At 38.7% G+C, this 15,988-nt stretch overlaps 1 protein-coding gene and 1 non-coding gene across 12 annotated transcripts in view; both read left to right on the plus strand.

Moving 5' to 3' along the window:
* TOGARAM1 (TOG array regulator of axonemal microtubules 1) overlaps nucleotides 1–15,988 on the plus strand; it is a 137,686-nt gene that overhangs the window by 82,448 nt on the left and 39,250 nt on the right. For 10 of the 11 annotated variants that reach the window (XR_004973696.1, XR_004973698.1, XM_036346798.1 and 7 more), the window contains 4 exons: nucleotides 232–407; nucleotides 873–1,026; nucleotides 1,229–1,363; nucleotides 9,941–10,094. Coding sequence is in view for 9 of the 11 variants with exons in the window: in XM_036346798.1 (XP_036202691.1) it covers nucleotides 232–407; nucleotides 873–1,026; nucleotides 1,229–1,363; nucleotides 9,941–10,094 (619 nt within the window). In the remaining 2 variants the exon portion in view is untranslated. The remainder of the gene's footprint in view (nucleotides 1–231; nucleotides 408–872; nucleotides 1,027–1,228; nucleotides 1,364–9,940; nucleotides 10,095–15,988) is intronic. The other variant, XM_036346763.1, reaches the window with a different exon arrangement.
* LOC118661202 lies at nucleotides 4,535–4,641 on the plus strand. Its single transcript, XR_004969198.1, has one exon. It is a non-coding gene; the product is annotated as a U6 spliceosomal RNA (small nuclear RNA).

The raw sequence follows: 15,988 nt of genomic DNA on the forward strand, positions 1-15,988 counted from the left end.
GTTCCATTTTTCCATGCCTGTGTGTTGAGCATCTGCCCCCTGGTGGTCAGTGCACATCATAGCTACCGGTTGGATGGTCACTTAGGCTTTTATATAGAGAGATGATTATTTAACATGTTTTTCTTATTAACTATATTGTTCATTTCTTGAAGGCCAAAGCCTTGTCTTAAACTTTATTTTTCAGAGTGACGCATAGATACTTAATGGCAATCTATTGTTGGTTGATTTCAGGTGTATTTGGAAGTCCAAATTCAGCACCAGCAACCTGCAGCCAATCAGTGATATCTTCTGTGGAAAATGGGTATAGATTTTCAGTTAAACAAAACATTGAACCACCATCAGGGATTTATGGAAGAGCAGTCCAACAAAGTATTCCATCATATCTTGATGTTGAGAATGAAAAAGATGTAAGTTTATTTGCTTAATTATTAGAGTAACTTTAAGCCTGTCATACATTATTGTTTTGTATATGTCTGATTTGGGTTGATGAAAGTGTTCCAGTTAAAAATTTTTTAATTGCAATGTAATTGAAAATTCTGATGCTTAATTTTTTAAATAATAAATTATTATTTTTTCCACCAAATATGTTCATGTTCTGGTATATAGCATCTAGTGTATTTTATACTTTATGTTACTTTATGTATGTACATGTGTATGTGTACAGACTAATATCCTCAGGCACAAATTTTGTTGGATATTAGCTCTATGTAATTCTATTCTATTTTAGAATTCCTGAAGTAAGAACTAAGAAATGTATGATTTATATTATATATAGACATTTAATGCCTATATACAATTGTCTGAGATTAAGATAGTTATTTTAAATGTCAGAGTCCCTGAATACTTTCAGATATTTCAACTTTTTAATGCAGGTCAAACTTTCTGTTTCAAAATCTACCTTTGGCAAGATGAAACAAAAGAGAAAAGAGGAAAAGGAACTTTTTGACATTAAAGATTGTGAAAAGAAGAAACATAATCCCTGGGAGGAAATGAAACATACAGAAACTGAAAAAATGATATCAGAAAGTAAGTGGAATTTAGCTTATGGTGTGCTTTTTTAACAATAATATTCTAGAGCTAGTGTAATGAGGTTTTACTTAGGGTTATATATGGCTAATAGTGGAATATGTTGAGCTATAATGCTGAAATTTATAAAACCCAGTAGCTATTATAAATATTAACTATTACTCATAAGCAGGAGGTGACTGATTGTTTTTCTCTTTTCTAGACTTAAATATTTTTGGAGATGAGGTGGGAATATCAAAAAATGAGAGTTCCTCTTTAGAAAACATTACCTTTAACCCTCCATTGAAAGGAGGGGCCAGTTTAAAAAGGTCACCATCTCTAGTGTTTTCAGATTCAGGTAAGTCACTTGTTTAAATGTAAAGAGTAATGTCACCATGCTTGTTGAGCTTAAGAGACCACATCTGGTTCAGCTCATTGGTGATGGAGAGAACACTAAACTAGTAGGAGTCATTAGACAAACCTGGCTTTTTAAGTATCAGTTCTGCCTTTTAATTAGCTTTGTGACCTGAAAACAGGCCTTATTTTCTGTCTTTATAAATATCTACATTATCCCAAAGATCCAGATTATCTCAAAGATTTCTTCCATGCTCCCTGCAAATATTCCTGTTTCGTTGAATAGAGTTTTTCCATTTTACAGGTAAGATAATGGAGATTTTGAAGCTAGTTTATATTAGGGCATGATTTTTTAAAATTATATTTATCATTTATTCAGCCTCTCATTGAGTATTTACAAGGTTCCATACCTGGCCAAACGTAGGCTCTATGTTTCCTGTATTGTTTTTTTATTTTATTTTATTTTATTTATTTTATTTTATTTTATTTTATTTTATTTTATTGATTTCAGAGAAAGGAAGGGAGAGGGAAAGAGGGATAGAAACATAAATGATGAGAGAGAATCACCGATCGGCTGCCCCCTGCACATCCATTACTGGGGATTGAGCCCGCAACCCTGCATGTGCCCTGACCAGAAATCAAACCGTGATCTCCTGGTTCATGGATCCACACTCAACCACATAGCTACACCTGCCGGGCTCCTGTATTGTTTTTAAAAATATTAAAAAGGTCTGAGGTATAGTAGCAACTAGGTAAAATCAGAGGTTAAACTGAAATATTGTGAGAACTATAACAAACATTAAGGATTATTGCTTATTAGCTACGTTTATTATTAATTACTTCTAAGGAATAAACTGTGTGAACTATAATAAACATTCTTTAATTTATGTTGAGTCTAAAGTCAAGGTATCAACAACAAAAAAACAAGTATGAAAAAATAAATATTTAACCTTCTCAAAGATAAATATAAAAAATATTTGAGCTAGATGAATGTCTCAGGTTTTTCCTAGCTTGTAATTCTTTTATAATGCAAGAAGTTGTGAAAACTTAAAAAATTCTGTATCCTCAAAACTAATCATTGTTGAGAGTATTACTGATGAGAGATGTTCGTCTATAAAGTTACTAGGGAAAAATGGCCCTAAGAACTGGTTAAGTGTGGACAGGCTATTGGGAGAAAAACCCACAAAACCTCTTACCTACACTAGTTGTTAACAGTACCAAATAGTACAAAATAGCAATAAGTCATAATTATGTTTTTTTTAATATGTCTTTATTGATTTTAGAGAGAGGTAGGGAGAGGGGTAGAGAGATAGAAGCATCTATAGAGAGAAACATTGATTAGCTGCCTCCTGCGTGCCCCCTACTCGGATTGAGCCCACAACTCAGGCATGTGCCCTGACTAGGAATCAAACCAGTGACCTCTTGGTTCATGGGTTGAAGCTCAACCCAAATCATAAATTTTTAAGTATTCATTCTTATTAGAGATATCACCTAATTTCGTTATTTTGCCTATAATGGAGGCTTCACAGATTGTGTTTCTAGGAAGTATGAGGAGAGTGCATCCTTGAAGTCACCCTGGTATTATTTGAGCAGAAGAATATGCTTACAAGATAAATACAAAAGGTGCAAGTAAACTTTTATTTATTTATTTTTTGTTAATCCTCATCTGAGAATATTTTTTCCATTGATTTTTAGAGAGAGTGGAAGGCAGGAAGGGAGAAGAGGAGAAGGAGGAGAGAGAGAGAGAAATATCCATGTGAGAGAGACACATCGATTGGTTGTCACCTGCAGGAGCCCTGACCAGGGCCAGGTATCAAATCTGCAACCCAGGAACCCATGTCTAACCGCTTAGCACACTAGTCAGGGCTGAAAGCAAACTTTTAGGAACTATTTCAACAGTTCGACGTTGCCATGACACTTTTATTGTATTTTATAAGAGTATTAGTCTACAATATGGTGGAAGTTTAAAACAAAACCAATTTAGTTTGAGCATTACTGCTTTGGATTTATATTGTATACAACTCCTGTTCAAGACTAAAATTTTGTTTAGTTTTCTTTCTTTCTTTTTTTTTTTCCACATGAAAATGCTAAAGATACTGATATAACTGCAAGGTTGAAAATTTGGTATTTATCTACATTTCTTTCATAATGAGTTATTCTCTCTCTAATTTAGGTGGAGTATAGAAAGGGAATCCTTAAAATGTTAGCATCAGTTTCTTCATAATCCTTTTTATATATATATATATATTTATTGATTTTTTACAGAGAGGAAGGGAAAGGGACAGAGAGTTAGAAACATCAATGAGAGAGAAACATCAATCAGCTGCCTCCTGCACACCCCCTACTGGGGATGTGCCCGCAACCAAGGTACATGCCCTTGACCGGAATCAAACCTGGGACCTCTCAGTCAACAGGCCAATGCTCTATCCACTGAGCCAAACCGGTTACAGCTTCATAATCCTTTATAATAAAAGGGTAATATGCAAATCAACTGAACGGCAGAACGTCCAGTTGCTATGACGCGCACTGACCACCAGGGTGCAGACACTCAACACGGGAGCTGCCCCCAGCCCACAGGCCCCTATCGCTGGATGGGGCCTGCCTGCCAACCTCTGGGTCCCTTCCCCCTGGGGCAGGATCCAATTGCCTGATAACAAACAGAGAACCGGGGTGGGTGATGGCAGACAAGGGCGGTGCCTGGCCAAGGCCCCTGCCCCACTGATAGCCCCACATACAGAGGGCAACCCGTGACAGGGAATAGAGCCAGCCAGAGGGCAGGAACAGCCAACCTCTCGGTCCCTGCCCCCGCCCCTCCCCCGCCCCCCGGCCAGCAGGCTCTGATCGCCCAATGGTGAACAGGGAACCGGGGGTGGGTGGCGGTGGGCGGCGGGCACCAGGGCCAGCACGAATTTCGTGCGCTGGACCTCTAGTGTAGGAATAATATAACTATCAGATAGGGTTCCTGAATGAATGAAATTAGATAATGTAAATGAAGCACTTAGCACAATACTAGGCAAATTCTCAAATAATAGCTAGTATTTTGTATTTGTTATTTTTGGGGGGTTATGAAATTCCCAAGTTGGAGGTTTTTATTTATACATATCAGGCTTACATATGAAACCTAATAAGGTTATAATCTGAATCATACCAAAAAAAAAATTTTTTTTAAATGAGGGTGCTTGCTTCGGCAGCACATGTACTAAAATTGGAATAATACAGAGAAGATTAGTATGGCCCCTGTGCAAGTATGACACCCAAATTCATGAAGAATTCTATATTTTTATACAAAGTAATATTGAGTATAAACTGTAATTGAAAAAAAAATTTTAAGAAAAATGAGGACTGTTCTTTTGAAAATTTTTATTTGTTTTAAATATGTTTTTATTCATTTTTAGAGAGAGAGGAAGGGAGAGAGATAGAAAGATAGAAACATTGATGGGTGACAGAGAAGCATCATCGATTGGCCACATCCTGCATGCCCCCTTCCCCGCCACTGGGGATCAACCCCACAACACAGGCATGTGCCCTGATTGGAATGGAACCAATGACTTCCTGGCTCATGGATCAACTTTCAGCCACTGAGCCACACCGGCTAGGTTAAAATTTATTGATTTGAGAGAGAGAAAGAGAAATGGAGAGATTGGAGCCTGCCCCCGGGAGAAGGGACCAAGAGGTCGGCCAGCAGGCCCCATCCAGCGATTTGTTTTTCCACTTATTTATGCATTCATTGGTTGCTTCTTGTATGTGCCCTGACTGGAGATCAAACCTACAACCTTGCCCTGGCTGGTTTGACTCAGTGGATAGAACATCAACCTGCGAACTGAAGGGTCCCGGGTTCAATTCCGGTCAAGGGCACGTGCCTGGGTTGTGAGCTTGATCCCCAGTAGGGGGCGTGCAGGAGGCAGCTGATCGATGTGTCTCTCTCATCAGTGTTTCTAACTCTATCCCTCTCCTTTCCTCTCTGTAAAAAATCAATAAAATATATATAGTTTAAAAAGATTATAAAAAAAAAACCTACAACCTTGGTGTATCAGGAGGACATGCTAACCAACTGAGCTACTGGACCAGGGCTATTAATTATATTCTTCTTCTTCTTTTTATTTTTTTTTAAGAAATTAATATAGCCCTAACTGGTTTGGCTCAGTAGATAGAGTGTCAGCTTGCAGACTGAAGGGTCTTGGGTTTGATTCTAGTCAAGGGCACATGCCCAGGTTGCGGGCTCGATCCCCAGCAGGGGGCATGTGGGAGGCAGCCAATTAATGATTGATTCTCTTATCATCATTGATGTTTCTATCTCTCTCCATCTCCCTTCCTCTCTGAAATCAATATATATATATCAAAAAGAAATTAATATAGAGAAGTGTTTATTGGATTTGGCAACAAGTAGATCATTGGTATCCTTGGCAAGTTTTTTTTATTTTGTTTTTTTAAAGGGAGAGAGAGAGAGAGACAGAAAGAGAAACATTGACATGAGAGCGCACATCAATTGCCTGCCTTCTGCACGCCCCCTACTGGGAATGGAGCCCACAGTCCTGACATGTGTCTTGACCAGGAATCAAACCAACCAACTGAGCCACACTGGCCAGGGTTACTTATTATATTCTTTAATTGCTACATCATCTTTCCTGTGTATAATTTACTCTGATAAAGACTGCTACTAGTTTATTACTGCAGTAATCCAAAATATCATATTTATCTATTTGAATATCTCTTGTCAGTTATGTGGTGAACTTCTTGAAAACAGGAATTTTGTCTTAGACCTCTTTATATAAAATCAAAGGTAATAGTGGACCTAGATCTAAATTCTGCCTTTGCCACTCATTATCATTGAGACCTTGAATAAGTTTTTTACCCTCTGTAAAACTCAATTATCTTCTGTCATAAAATAGAGATGATACTATCTATATCAGCTTTTGAGAAAATTAAATGTAGTAAAGATTGTAAAAGCAGATATAAGATATAGCACAAAATATTTTATTAAAGTTAACTAATATTGTTAATACCTTGTTTCCTTTGAATTTTAAGTGCATCTGAATACATAATTAGGGAGTAGCAACAAGTGAAATTTCTTATATTTGTGTATCTCGTATATTTTATGTAACATTTTCTTACCAATAGCATTATTGATAAATACTTTTATGCTAGTCATTTTCTAGTACCTAATATTATTTTAAGAGTAATATTAACATGAAAAATAGCTAACAAATCTTTACCCATCTACAAAAGCCATTACACATTTCTAATACCTCCCTGCAAAGTTTACATTGTGCAACACCCTCATGACATTATCCTGAGCACTGAGGGGTGATGTAAGAAAATACCTTTCATCTGGAAGTCACTGATTGTGAAAAAAACATTGTTTTTAGAACTACATATAGGCTTAAGATTTATGATATACTACTGATTCTATGCTAATAGCAAAAATTGATATTTTTATAATTCAACTAGAATTCTAAATACAGATGCCTTGAAGCTTCATTTTTAGTTATCAGTTGTATAGTAAGACAGGGATATATTCGCACATTTTTTACAAAATGGGATTATATGCTTCTTAAAGACTTAGTTCTTAAAGCTAGGTTTTGTTACATAACTCATAACTGTTATATGTAATTTAATAATTTTGTATATAAAAAGTAAAGTTTTAGTCCTAACCAGTTTGGCTCAGTGGATAGAGCGTCAGATAGAGCGTCGGCCTGCGGACTGAAAGGTCCCAGGTTCGATTCCAGTCAAGGGCATGTACCTTGATTGCGGGAACATCCCCAGTAAGAGGTGTGCAGGAGGCAGCTGATTGATGTTTCTCTCTCATCGATGTTTCTACCTCTCTATCCTTCTCCCTTCCTCTCTGTAAAAAATCAATAAAATATATTTTTTTAAAAAAGTAAAGTTTTAAATAGCTTTGGTATGTGGATATTACAATTTTGTTGGAGACTAAACTAATAGCACTAGTTCCTATATGAAATATTCATAGAATATTATCAGAATACCATTTGTATTCTGTGATGCTTGATTTAATTTTTTAAATATTTTTAAAATCTTTATTGTTGAGATTATTACAGATGTCCCTCTTTTTTCTCCCCATTGCCCCCTTCCACCTGGTTCCGCTCCACCCCAGGCCTTCGCCACCCAATTGTCTGTGTCCATTGGTAATGCATATATGCATATAAGATCTTTGTGTAATCTCTTCCCAACCCTTCGCTCTTCTTCCCTCTGAGAATCATCAGTCTGTTCCATTTCCATCCTGCTGATTCTATTTTATTCACCAGTTTATTCTGTTAATTAGATTTCTTATTTGTTTATTTTGATTTTTAGATTCAATTGTTAATAGGTATGTATTTATTGCCATTTTGTTGTTCATATTTTTTTTCTCTTTCTTTTTATTCTTCCTCTTCTTAAAGAATACCCTTCAGCATTTCATATAATACTGGTTTGGTGGTGATGAACTCCTTTAGCTTTTTCTTGTCTGTGAAGCTCTTTATCTGACCTTCAATTTTAAATGATAGTTTGCTGGGCAGAGTGATCATGGTTGTAGGTACTTGCTATTCATCACTTTGAATATTTCTTGCCACTCCCTTCTGGCCTGCAAAGTTTCTGTTGAGTAATCAGCTGACAGTTATATGGGTACTCCCTTGTAGGTAACTAACTGCTTTTCTCTTGCTGCTTTTAAGGTTCTCTCTTTGTCTTTAGCCCTTGGCATTTTAATTATGATGTGCCTTGATGTGGTCCTCTTTGGGTTCTTCTTGTTTGGGGTTCTCTGCGCTTCCTAAGCCTATTTCTTTCACCAGATAGGGGAAGTTTTCTGTCATTATTTCTTCAAATAGGTTTTCAATATCTTGCTCTCTCTTTTCTCCTTCTGGCACCCTTATAATGTGAGTGTTGGTACTCTTGAAGTTGTCCCAGAGGCTCCTTACACTATCTTCATATTTTTGGATTCCATTTTCTTTTTGCTCTTCTGGTTGGGTGTTTTTTGCTTCCTCATATTTTAAATCATTGATTCTCAGAATCCTTTAGTGTACTGTTGAATCCCTGTATGTTATTCTTTATTTCAGTCAGTGTATGCTTAATTTCTGACTGGTCCTTTTCCTCTTCCTTTTTTTTTTTTTTTTTGAGATTTCTAGAAGATTCTTGAGTAATCTTATAACCATGGTTTTGAACTCTATATCCAGTAGTTTGCTTTCTTTCATTTGTGACAAGTTTCTTTGTTTCCACATTTTGGCTGCTTCCCTGTGTTTGTTTCTGTGTATTGGGTAGAGTTGCTATGTCTCCTGGAGTTGGTAGAGTCACCTGGTGTAGTAGGGGTTCTATAGGGCCCAGTGGCTCAGCCTCCCAGTCACCTGAGCTGGGAGATCTAGCCCTTTGTGGGCTGTGAGCACAGTCTTGTTGTAGTTGAGACTTGAGTGCTGTTGGTGTCACTGGGAGAAATTGACCTCCAGGCCAATTGGCTGTGAGGACCAGGTGAAACTACAGTGGGAGAGCTGCTGTGCAGGAGAAACCCCTATGGGGCAGGACTTGCTTCAGTGAGGCTGTGCCTTCCTGCTCACTGAGTCTGCCCCTTGAGTGTGTTGCTTACAGATGTGTAGAGTTGTAACCTGGTATGGTCTGAAGGAGGTGCAAAGTCAGCCACTGCCTTGGGCCACCCAGCAGGAACTACAGATCTGCAGATTCCTCCTCTTTGTATCGGGTTTGGAAACACCCAAATGAGGCCCAGCTGTGAAGCAAGGCAGGCTGGTGCTGGTGTCAGGTCTTAGGCCTTTTATTGATAGGTTTGGGGCTCCCTGACCCAGCTGCAGCATATCTGACAGATTTTAGCCTGAGCAAGGACAGGTCATTCATATGCAAAAGCTGCTGCACACAGCTTGGGTGTGGTTGTAAATTGGATGAGACAAGGTCTTAAGGAATCACTAGGGTGGAGCAAATAGGAATGGCTGCCAGTCAGCCCAGCATAGGAACAATGATCCCTTTGAGCACCTCCATCTGGGAGAAAGCTGTCCCTGAGTTCCTGCCCCAATGCCAAACAATCCAGTTCCTTCTTGTATGTGTCTGTGTTCCCCAGAGCCTCACCCTGGTGCTGGAGCTAAGAGGAAGTGGGACCTTGTAAGTTCAGTACATGGTGCCGTCCTTTTAAGAGGAACAGCTGGGTCTCCAGCAGCCTCTGTGTCACTGAGCCCCAATTTGCACTGGTTTTTACAGCCCATCGTTCTTAATGCCCATAGGAACTTCTTTTCCCAGCCTTAGGACTCTGGGCTGGGGGGCTGGTGTAGGACTGGGACCCCTTGCTCCTTACTGGCAACCTCCACAGTGACAATCTCCCTCCCAATTAAAAAGCAGCACACTTGGTGCAAAAGCCCATGGGTGCCAGACCAGCCCGTTCTGCACCTCCTATCAGCCTCAGTGTGTTTTCTTCTTTACTTCTCTAGTTGTAGGACTTCCATTCAGCCAGCTTTCCAGCAGTTCTGGATGATGGTTATTCTATTTTAGTTGTAATTTTGATGTGGTTGTGGGAGGCGGCGAGTACATGCGTTTACCTACGCTGCCATCTTCCTCGATCTCCAATTGATTCTTGAGTTAATGTTTTTTCGTTTAGGTGAAGCGTCTCCTGGAGCTATTCCACAGTATAAAGAAAGGATGTCTTCTGTCACTCATAGTCCAGAAATAATGGATTCATCAGAACTACGGCCATTTTCTAAACCAGATATAGCGCTGATAGAAGCCTTGAAGCTTTTAGCTGATGAGGATTGGTAAGTTCACCATTATTTTCTTTTTAACAAGTTTTTTTTTTTAAGATTTTTTAATTGATTTTTAGAAAGAGAGGAAGGGAGGGGGAGAGGGAAAGGGAGAGAGAAACATCACTGTGAGAATGGAACATCTCTCTGCTTCCTCCTGCGCACCCGCAACCAAGGATCTAGCCTGCAACCAAGGCATGTGCCCTGACCAGAAATTGAACCACAATCTGCAGGTCACAGCTCAAGGAGGGAGAAACCATCTCGATATCAGCAGAGATGGAGATGGAGATGGAAGTTTGGGATGTCGATGGTAGATAGAGTATGCAGGGCAGAATGCCAGAGAGAATAGAGCTCCACAAGGAGCTTCGGAGGCCGTCAGAGGAATCTTCTCAAATTTTTATCTGAGAGCTGGTCAGGCATGCAGGTGAATTACCTGCCCCCAGAACAAGGGCCATTCAGAGAAGTATCGGTAATAATCCCTAGAGCATATACAATACCAAGAATACCTCCTGCTCCTACCAGCAGAGTGGAAAACTTCACAATTCACAAAGGTTTGGAAAATTCAGAAGAATTTTGCTTCATGCAGTGGTTCCTAACCTTCCTAATGCCACGACCCTTTAATACAGTTCCTCATGTTGTGGTGACCCCCAACCATAAAATTATTTTCGTTGCTACTTCATAACTGTAATTTTGCTATTGTTATGAATCGTAATGTAAATATCTGATATGCAGGATGTATTTTCATTGTTCGCGACCCACGGGTTGAGAACCGCTGACTATGGAATGAATAAACTCTAAGGTAAAGACCGGATTGGTCCCACCAAACAAAGCAAGGCCTGAGATCATCAAATTTTCCAAATAACTACATCCCAGTACAAAGTTCAAAAATATTTATAGGAATACAATATCCAAGGTAAAATTCACAATGTCTGGCATCCAGTAAACAATTGCCAGGCAGCCCTGGCTGGCTTGGCTCAATAGTTGGAGTGTCAGCCCATGGACTGAAGAGTCTCGGGTTCGATTCCCGTCAAGGGCACATACCTCAGTTGCAGGCACGATACTCCACTCTGGTCGAAACTCATTTGGGAGGCAGCTAATTGATGTCTCTCACATCAATGTTTCTCTCTCTCTCTCTCTCTCTCTCTCCCCCCCTTTCTTACATTCTCTCTAAATATCAATGAGGAAAAATAATATCCTCCAGTCAGGATTAACAAAAATTGCCAGGCATGCCAAGAAGTAGGAAAATACAACCTATAATGAGAAGAAAAAAATTAAACAATTGAAACTAATGCCAAAAGGATACAGATGGAAGAATTCATAGACAAGGACATTGTAACTATAGTTATCGTTCTAATCCATGTGTTAAAGAAACTAGAAGAAGCCCTGGCCAGATAGCTCAGTCACTTAGAGTGTCGTCCCCATATGCCGAGGTTGCAGGTTTGATCTCCAATCAGGGAACATACAAGAAGCAACCAATGAATGCATAAATAAGAGGAACAGCAAATTGATGTTTCTTTCTCTCGTTTTCCCTCCCTTCCTCTCTCTCTCTAACATCAATAAATTTTTTCAAAATTAAAGAAGCTAAAAGAAAGATATGAACAGAGAAACAGTGAGCTGTAGGACAACTTGCAAAATTCCTTTAGCCATATAATGTAACATGGTTAAGGGAAGTGATATCCCATCATATTTGCCATCAAGGAAAGGGTCTTATACAGATGTATACACCAGGAGAAGAATCATGTGGTGGCATTTTAAAATTCTGCTTATAACATTAGGAATAAAGAGGGTCATTTTATAATGAAAAAGGGTAAATCATCAAGAGTTCATAGCAATCCTAAACTTTTATTTACCATATAACAGAGCTTCAAAATACATTAAGCAAAAAGTGGTAGACCTACAAGGAGAAGTAAACAAATTCACATTATAGTTGTAACTTCAATAACCCTCTGTCATTAATTGACAGAACTAGTAGAAACGAAATCAATGAGTATATAGAAAACTTGAACACTATAGAACTAATTGAGATTATAGAATACTCCATCTAAAACAGTGATGGTGAACCTATGACACACGTGTCAGAGGTGTCACGCGAACTCATTTTTTTGGTTGATTTTTTTTTCTTTTTTTTTAAAATATATTTTATTGATTTTTTACAGAGAGGAAGGGAGAGAGATAGAGAGTTAGAAACATCGATGAGAGAGAAACATCGATCAGCTGCCTCCCGCACATCCCCTACTGGGAATATGCCCACAACCCAGGTACATGCCCTTGACCGGAATCGAACCTGGGACCTTTCAGTCCGCAGGCCGACGCTCTATCCACTGAGCCAAACCGGTTTCGGCGATTTTTCTTTGTTAAATGGCATTTAAATATGTAAAATAAATATCAAAAATATAAGTCTTTGTTTTACTATGGTTGCAAATATCAAAAAATTTCTATACGTGACACGGCACCAGAGTTAAGTTAGGGTTTTTCAAAATGCTGACACGCCGAGCTCAAAAGGTTCGCCATCACTGATCTAAAACAACAAAATTCATATTATTTTTAAGTTCACAAGGAACATTTATCAAGAATGACTATATTCTAGAACATAAAACAAATATTATAAAAGGATTCAGATTATACAAATTTTGTTCTTTGACCACAGTGGAATTAAATAAATTAGGAATTAAGAATAAAACATTAAAAAAAATTCTGGGATGCAGTTAAGTTAAAGGGGGAATTTATATAAGCACTGTAGCACCTATATCAGAAAAGAAGAAAAGCTTTATATCAAGGACCTCAGCTTTCACCTTAAACTAGAAACAAAGGAGCAAATGAAGCCCAAAATAAGCAAATAAAGGAAATAATAAATATAGAATTGAAATCAATGACATGCAAAACAGAATCAATGAAATTTTTAACAAATCAGTGAAAGCGTAAGTGTGTTCTTGGAAAAGATCAGTAAAATTGATAAACCTTAAGTCAGACATGAAAAGAGAAGAAACAAATTACCACATCAGAAATGAAAGAAGGAACATCACTACTGACCATATAGCTATTAAATAATAAAAGGAATGTCATAAACAGCTTTATGCCCTTAAATTTGACAACTTAGTAAAATGGGCAAATTCCTTGAAATATACAAACTAATAAAACTCAAAAAGAAATTAGATAACCTGTATAACTCAATATCTATTAAGGAAATTGAGTTTAAAATTTTCCCACAAAGAAAACTCCAGGCTCAGATAATTTCATTAGTGCATTATTCCAAATATTTAAGGAAGAAATCAACTCTACACAATATTGTAGAACATTGAAGATGTTAGAGTACTCTCCATCTAATTCTTTGAGGCCAGTATTACCCTGATATCAAAGCCATACAAAGACAAAAAAAGAAAACTACAGAATTATACCCAATATATCTCATGAACATAGATGCAAAAATTCTTAAAACAAAACTTTTTATTTCCCCTTCTCCTAGTCCCAAATCTGCTTCTCCACCAGTATTCACCGTCTTAATTAATCCCCCTGCCATAGACATTTATTTGTTCGTACTAAGTGTTAACTTTTTCTCATTTCTTCCCATTTCATCAGTTTTACTGTTTATAAAACATGTCCTAAACCCATTCACATACTGCAATCTCTGCTGCTATTCTTCTCTAAGCCACAACTGCCACTCACCTTGCTATAGCAGTGTGATTGCTAGTTTCCATGCATCCATTATTTGCCCATTTCATACAACAGCCAGAGAGATGCTTTTAAAACATAAATCAGACCATGGAATTCCCTCATGAAAAAACCCTCCAGTGGCTCTCTAAAACACAGAAAAATTTTTTTTAACTGGTCACTGTAGCTTACAGGGTCCTTTAACTGCTTACTATAACTTTCAGGGTCCTTCGTTATCTGTCTCTTATCTCTTTTTTTTTTTTGTAAATTTTATTGTTGAGAGTATTACAGATGTTCCCCTTTTTTTCCCCAATGCCCCACTTCACCTGGTTTCTGCCCCACCCCAGGCCTTCACCACCCTATTGTCTGTGTCCATAGGTAATGCATATTCTATATAATAAAAGCCCAGCGACTGAATGGCGGAAGAACCAGAACAATCGGTTGACCAGTCGCTATGACACTCACTGTCCACCAGGGGAAAGATGCTCAACGCAGGAGCTGCCCCCTGGATGTGCACTCCCACAGTGGGAGCACCGCTTAGCTGACAGGGATGAGCAGCTGCGCCCACATCAGGAGCAGCCACTCAGAGGGCGTGTCCACAGCTGTTCGGCTGAGCCAGATGAGCGCTCCCATAGCGGGTGGATCCCCACAGGCCACACCCCTCACAAGTGCACAAATCCCATGCACTGGGCCTCTAGTATGCATATAAGATCTTTGGTTAATCTCTTCGCACCACTCCTACCCCCCTTCCCTCTAAATGTGTCAGTCTGTTCCACGTTTCTATGCCTCTGGTTCTATTTTATTCATCAGTTTATTTTGTTCATTAGATTTCTTGTTCACTTATTTTTATTTTTAGATTCAATTGTTGATACATATGTGTTTATTGCCATTTTGTTGTTCATATTTTTCTTCTTCCTCTTCCTCTTCTTCAAGAATACCCTTCAAGCCGAACTAGTTTGGCTCAGTGGAAAGAGCGTCAGCCTGCGGACTGAAGGGTCCCAGGTTCGATTCCGGTCATGGGCATGTACCTTGGGTGCGGGCACATCCCCACTGGGGGGCGTGCAGGAGGCAGCTGATCGATCTCTCTCATTGATGTTTCTAATTCTCTATCCCTCTCCCTTCTTCTCTGTAAAAAATCAATAAAATATATTTTTACAAAAAAAGAATACCCTTCAACATTTCATATAATACTGGTTTGGTGGTGGTGAACTCCTTTAGCTTTTTCTTGTCTGTGAAGCTCTTTATCTGACCTTCAATTTTAAATGATAGCTTTGCTGGGTAGAGTAATCTTGGTTGTAGGTCCTTGCTATTCATCACTTTGAATATTTCTTGCCACTCCCTTCTGGCCTGCCAAGTTTCTATTGAGTAATCAGCTGACAGTTGTGTGGTGCTCCCTTGTAGGTAACTAACTGCTTTTCTCTTGCTGCTTTTAAGATTTTGTCTTTGCCGAAACTGGTTTGGCTCAGTGGATAGAGTGTCGGCCTGCGGACTGAAAGGTCCCAGGTTCGATTCCGGTCAAGGGCATGTACCTGGGTTGCGGGCACATCCCCAGTAGGAGATGTGCAGGAGGCAGCTGATCGATGTTTCTCTCTCATCGATGTTTCTAACTCTCTATCTCTCTCCCTTCCTCTCTGTAAAAAAAACAATAAAATATATTTAAAAAAAAAAAAAAAGATTTTGTCTTTAACCCTTGGCACTTTAATTATGATGTGTCTTGGTGTCGGCCTCTTTAGGTTCCTCTTGTGTGGGACTTTCTGTGCTTCCTGGACTTGTAAGTTTATTTCTTTCACCAAGTAGGGGAAGTTTTCTGTCATTATTTCTTCAAATAGGTTTCAATATTTTGCTCTTTCTCTTCTCTTCTGGCAACACCCTCCTTCCCGCCCCCCGCCACCCTACACCCCCCCACCCCCCACCTAATGTGAATGTTGGTACGCTTGAAGTTGTCCCAGAGTCTCCTTACACTGTCTTCATATTTTTGGATTCTTTATTCTTTTTTTGTTCTTCTGATTGGGTGTTTTTTGCTTCCTCATATTGCAAATTGTTGATTTTACTCTCAGAATCCTCTACTCTACTGTTGAATTCCTGTAAATCATTTTTTATTTCAATTAGTGTATGCATAATTTCTGACTTGTCCTTTATCATGTCTTTAAAATTCTCACTAAGATCCTTGAAAGTCTCACTAAATCCCTTGAAGCAAGCTCTCATTAAGATCCTTGAGTAGTAACCTTAGAACCATTGTTTTGAATTCTGCATCCAGTAGC

This window comes from Myotis myotis, unplaced genomic scaffold (assembly GCF_014108235.1).
Source record: "Myotis myotis isolate mMyoMyo1 unplaced genomic scaffold, mMyoMyo1.p scaffold_m19_p_1, whole genome shotgun sequence".
In the NCBI taxonomy this organism is placed as follows: domain Eukaryota; kingdom Metazoa; phylum Chordata; class Mammalia; order Chiroptera; family Vespertilionidae; genus Myotis; species Myotis myotis.